This window comes from Seriola dumerili, unplaced genomic scaffold (assembly GCF_002260705.1).
Source record: "Seriola dumerili isolate Sdu_G_001 unplaced genomic scaffold, Sdu_1.0 BDQW01000226.1, whole genome shotgun sequence".
Classification (NCBI taxonomy): domain Eukaryota; kingdom Metazoa; phylum Chordata; class Actinopteri; order Carangiformes; family Carangidae; genus Seriola; species Seriola dumerili.
The window spans coordinates 4,440,969-4,446,968 of NW_019174481.1; the positions used below are offsets into that span (position 1 = coordinate 4,440,969).

The 6,000-nt window shown below is 45.3% G+C and overlaps 1 protein-coding gene across 1 annotated transcript in view; it reads right to left on the reverse strand.

Annotated features, from left to right (window-relative positions):
- Window positions 1-1,608, reverse strand: part of LOC111228752 (ephrin type-A receptor 3-like) — a 103,528-nt gene extending 101,920 nt beyond the window's left edge. The window contains exon 1 of the mRNA XM_022754774.1: window positions 1,494-1,608. Within this exon, the coding sequence (XP_022610495.1) occupies window positions 1,494-1,608 (115 nt within the window). The remainder of the gene's footprint in view (window positions 1-1,493) is intronic.
- Between the last annotated feature and the right edge of the window lie 4,392 nt (window positions 1,609-6,000).

Sequence of the window (6,000 nt, forward strand, 5' to 3'; positions counted from 1 at the left end):
TTGTGTTTATCTAAATCAACAGGAGTTTCCTTTGGCTTCCAGTTGGTTTCATCATTCATGCTCATTTTAATGAATATTTTAACAGTGTGTTTGTGTCTCCCTCACATGCATTGTCTCCTGCTGTTAAAACACTCCTCCTTCTCCTCTCTCTCTCTCTCTCTCTCTCTCTCTCTCACTGCTTGTCTATCCTCCAGAGCTTTTGTTCTGTGTGAACTCCTCGGGGCTGTGACATACATTCAGCGCGATGTACGTACATCACAGTTTATATACTGTTAAGTCAGCTAGAGACGGGAGGTCCTGTCAAACCTGAGTGTGGCCTGTCATTGTGAGTGTGTGTGTGTGTGTGTGTGTGTGTGTGTGTGTGTGTGCACGTGTGTTTGATGTGATTCATTTGACTGTTTAATCTTTCCTGTGTAAGCCTGGAGTTGATTTGTGTGTGTGTGTGTGTGTGTGTGTGTGTGTGTCTGTGTGGGAGAGTGAGTGAGAAAGAGACAAAGAAAATATCAATGAAAGGCAAATCATGCAGCTGCTGACAGGGATGGAGCCAGCACTGACTGGAGCTTTTGGTGAACACTGAATGAAACAATTCCCACAATGACAATCAAGTCACAGCTGCATCATCTCCAGTCCAGACTCCTCTGACATCCAACAAGCACAAAAACAGCCACAACACACTCTCCCACTTTTCTAACAGCCAGCTCCACATACCAGTTATTCTGAATACACACAATGTTGTGTGCTTTTCTCTGTTCAGAGCAACTTCATCTTCCCCATTAAAACAAGCTCCCAGCTCCCATGTTTCAGCCCACCACGCAGTCAGGAGTAGTTAGTAAGTAAATGCATCGGCTGATTTCAGGCCGAGCATCGATGTTAATACAATAACTGGAGAGGAGCTGTGACAAATTTAATGTAATTGCTGCTCCTCATTTGCAGACTGAGGCAGAAGAAAAAAAACATCTATCAGTTATAATGAAGATATCTATAATTAAGAAGGATTTTGAAAGGGATGTCAATGTTGTTTTGGGATAATCATTATAAGTTAGGCTACTTTGATGCGAGAAGAATAGTTCCACAGATAAATACGATGTGGAGAAGCTTTTTTTCCGCCCCCGATGTCAGAAAGTGAAATGTCTACATCAGGCTCCTCTATCTTCAGCATGGCAGGGCTGCCCGTGTGTATATGTCATACAAATTTAATGTCAGTATGCTCGAGAAAGAGAAACGTGACGAACTGTTTCCCCTCTCTCTCTCTCTCTCTCTCTTTCTCTCTCTCTCTCACTCTCTCTCTCTCTCTCCGCTTTTCTTAATGCATGATTCATAACCGAGCCGAGCACTTAACGGGAGTCTCCGCCGCTCCGCTCCGCTCCTTCCCCCGGCAAGTGGAACCGCGGGATCGGGGGGCTCCTCGTCCGCCAAACACACATCCGCGCAACAACCAAGTCATCTATCTCTCTCCACTTAAGGTTCACACAACGCACGCCACGGACACCCACCTTCATTCTCCGGGTAATTCCTTAAGGCCCGGCACGGCGACAACGCGTGAAAAAGAAGCAGGGAAGACAGGAGGGAAAGAGATGGATAGATCCACAGGACGCGTGGTGGTGCCATTTTCAGGCTGCGCTGCGCCCTCGCTGCATCCCTGTTGGCGGTGTCGAGTCGGTGAGCGCAGCCTTGCGATTGAGGAGAGGGAGAGAGAGAGAGAGAGAGAGAGAGAGAGAGAGAGAGAGAGAGAGAGAGGATAGGAGAGGAGGAGACGCTGGGAAGGAGGGTCCACAGTCAGCCAAGTCCTGTCAATCAGAACGCCTGGCTCTGGGGTGGTACGACAGCGCTGTTTGGAGACTCCTTGCACCGGGTTACACTGCAAAATAAAAAATAAAAAAATAAAATTAGTTTTTAAAATACTGAAAACAACAACAAATTATATTGTGAGTGCTTCAATGACATAATCAAAATGTTGTAATCTCATCCAAAGACATCCTAAACTGAAAACAGTGCACAATGGAGCTTCAAATTTAATAATAGGCTATAAATGTCACAGCAGAACCAAACCTCTTATGGGATTAGATGATCCTAATTCTCTAACTCTAACTCTATAAAGCCCAGTCATTTGAAAGGAAATGCAGGTATAGTAAAGATGAGTGTGATCTATTGTCTAACTTAATGAAGTCATTTGACTTCAAATATTTGTGTAACCCATCCAGCCTCAGAAGCAGTGGCACTGTCAGAGACAAGTGCAACCGCTGACAATTTAACCAAGACCTCCACCTAAAGCACAGATATTTATTATTTTTGGAATTTTTACTCACATTATGCCTATATTAAATTACATGACAACATCCAGGTGATTCCTCAGTGTTTTCTTGGGTTTACCCAGAACTGCATTCTTGCGTTGAACAACCCATAACAAAACCAGCCACCTCATTACTGATCCACAGTTGTTTGGATCCACAGTCGATAGTCTGAGTAACACCAGGATAAACACTTCCATCTTACTGTAGAAAATACTGTCAATTATTTTGATAAGCGACATGGGCACATGGCAATTACTGGATTAGTGTCAGCTTCGGCTCGCCTCTCTCTGTCTTTGCCCAGTTGTTGATATGGTTCCTGCAGATGCTACCAGAAGAAGACAGCGCTGACATGCACAACAGATTCCAATCTAACACTTTATGGAGATTTATTCAGCTTATATTACATTGTATTTGACTGCAGTTTGGACGTCAAGAATGTGAATGTGGCTGTTGGTACATCTTGAGCAGGCTGTCTTTAAACATGAATAAATAATGTGTGCAGCCTGTCATATGAAATGTGCCAGGAAAAGCTGAGAGTGTGCAAGGTCAACCTCTCAATCTTCCACTTCTTTAACGCAGCCGACTGACAGGGCTCATGTGGCGAAACCGCTGCCCCTGACGGGAGAAGATGCCTCTAAAGAGGGACATGTTGCCTCTCTCGCTCAAGTGCTCGAGTGTTAGCACGTGAGTTTGTGTTCACACACAGAATATTCTCCTTCTCATCCCTCCTGTCTCAGTGTCTCCATCTGTTATAAGCAATGACAATGACATCACTCTGAAAACCAGCAACGGTTCATGCGGACAGGACTGGACAAGATTGAAACTGGCTCTGTTGGTTTTTGGGTGAATTAAACAAAGATATAATTTATAAGATAGAGAGGTGCTGAATTTTGTTTGGACAGAGCCAGGTTAGCTTTCAACACCTGTTTCCAGTCTTTACGCTAAGCTAAGCTAACCAGCTGCTGGTTAGCAAGAAAGAGAATGAGAGTAGTTCTCAAAACGTTGGACTGTTCCTTTAATTCTAACATCTACACATACATTTTGGTGTGTGGTTTTGGGTATGAATTGGTTGAGATTAGAGCCTATTTTCATATCTAAATTAGCATTTTTCTCATCGTGAATGCCAAGCAAAACTGAAAGAGACCCCTTTAGGTCACCTGATGCACTGGGGTTTTTTTCCCCCTGCTGTAGCTAGGAGGCAAATGTGATCTAACCACGCGGTGATTTATGGAAGGATCATGACCACAATTATATTTACCACGAGTAACGTTCTTCTATCACGCTTCTGTCCCAAATGAAGCTCCTGAAAGAGCTATAAAACTGTCAAACATACCCTGATTTATTCTGAAATTCTGTTTTAGACCCTCCCGGCCATGTGTGTAGCTATAGAAGTGTGTATCAGCTTTTGTGGGGTTTTTTTTTTTTTTTTGTGTGTGTGTGTGTGTGTGTGTGCATGTGTGTGAAGCAGCCACCTCCACAGATTTGTTAAGGGTCCAATTATGATGATGATTTGTTCCCTGCAATGGCTTTACTTGGATGACCTAATTTCCTCATTGAGTGTGGGGGGAAGAGAAAAAAAATACTAGTCCTTTTTTCTTCTCCTCCTTATTCTTCTCACCCCTTCCTCCTTTTTCTTTCTTTCTTTCTTCTCCTCCTTCTTCTTCTGCTGCCATGACGCTGCATTCATCCGTACGGCGACAAAACATTGCTGTCATGCATTCCAGCAGTGACAGCGTGACATGGCCCCTTAAACCCTTGTCATTCCCTCTACACACACACACACACACACACACACACACACACACACACATGCATGCACCCAAACACACATCCTGCATGCCTTGTGGAAGAGTGATCTTGCCAGTGTAAAGCGCTGCTTTTGCATAATGACATTTCAAGGCTAGACACACACACACACACACACATACACAAACACATGCAGCAACAATCCACAGTCAGAGCTGAGTGACAGTAGCCTACAACAAACATTTGAAATGTGTCGTGTGTTTCCTTATGCCCTTATACACATAACTCTGTCTCCATCTGCCTCTGTGTCACAGGACTTATTTCCACTTGGAAGTACTGATCTCTTCCTAGCCTTTAACTCGTTTTGAAAAGAATGTCTTTTTCATTCGTTTTCCCTCCTCTTCTCGACCTCTACATTCTCACCCTTCACCCTGCCTGGCCTGGCTTGGTCAGCTATTCACTTTCTCTGTATTGCTCCACTAACCAGCCACACCACCTCTCTTTCTTTTTCTCTCACAAACACACAACCGCATTGTATACATACTCAGAATGCCTCCGTATAAGAAAATAGAGGACAGTCACAAACTTGGATAAGCGCAACAGGCAAGCGCGGCAGGAGTGTGTGCAAAGTGTGTGTGTGTGTTGCATACATGTGCCATCGGCGGCGATCGCTTGTTTGACAAGGGGCAGAGGTGATGACAGGGTCGTCTGTCTTGCCAGGACCTCCCCCCATAGCCACCACACTCTATATACACACACACCCTTAGCCCTATTCAAAGCCACTCACTCATGTGGTAATGTCTCTATTGTGACAGCCTGAACGCTTTATGGGCAACAGCTTGGTGCTGGCATTTGGGCAGAGGCATTAGTGTGTATATGAGCATGTGCGTGAGTGTGTTAGTGTGTGTGTCTGTGTCTGGCTCATCCGCTGCGGAATCCGCCCAACTAGTGCTCGAAGCATTGAAACCTCGACTCCTCTGCTCCAGACCGGTGACAGAAGAGCAGAGAATTGCAGGACAAGGGATGGGAGGCTGAGGTTGATTTCGGGCACCAAGATTAAAGGACAAGACTGCACACACACACACACACACACACACACACATATACACACACATCATTCCACTTCACTCCACTCTTACTTTCCTACTTCCACCGTCTCCGTTAAGCAGGCAGAGCGATTCGTCATGTCAGAGAGCCCTGGTGCTGCCATACAACAAAAGGTGAAAGGGAGTGTGGGAAAGGGCTGGTGCACAAAGCTCTCCCTGCCCCCGTCTGTCTCCCTGTCTCGGTTGCATACGCGGGCCGAGGGTCCCTTCGGCATCCCCCACCCCGTAGTCTCCAAGGCCACCATCTGCAAAAACACCAATCTCCCTAAACCTAGTGATACACCTCCATATCAAAAGTTCACTTGTTAATTTTGCGGTGCAGCATAATGTAAGTCAGGGCACAAACACAGCCAGGAGCGAGGTTATTATTTTAACTATGACCACAAATCTTAAAATGTATGAGTTCATAGATAGTGCTCACAAAATATCTCAACATCAGTTCTCTGGAGCCTCCCTCCGAAAAAAAGTCCAGACAGTCATTCAGCCGGGGAGATAGAAGGAGGAAGAGACGGAGGGACAGAGGGAAGGAGAAAGAGATAAAAACAGCTATTCAAGGAGAAAAATCTGCCAGTGTCTGCCAGCTCTACCCACAAAAAGAGAGCGGGAAAGAGAAGGAGGATCTCCTTGAGACTGACGCCAGCTATGCAGACAGAGAGGCAAACAAACAAACAGGCAGACAGACAGATAGAGAAGCTGAGAGAAGAGGAGGACATTCACACTGTTCCAAGTAACTTCTCATCTGGTTACTAGAGGCCAAAATATTGGTGCCACACACACACACACACACACACACACACACACACACACACACACACACACACACACACACACACTGGCACACATGCACACATACAAAC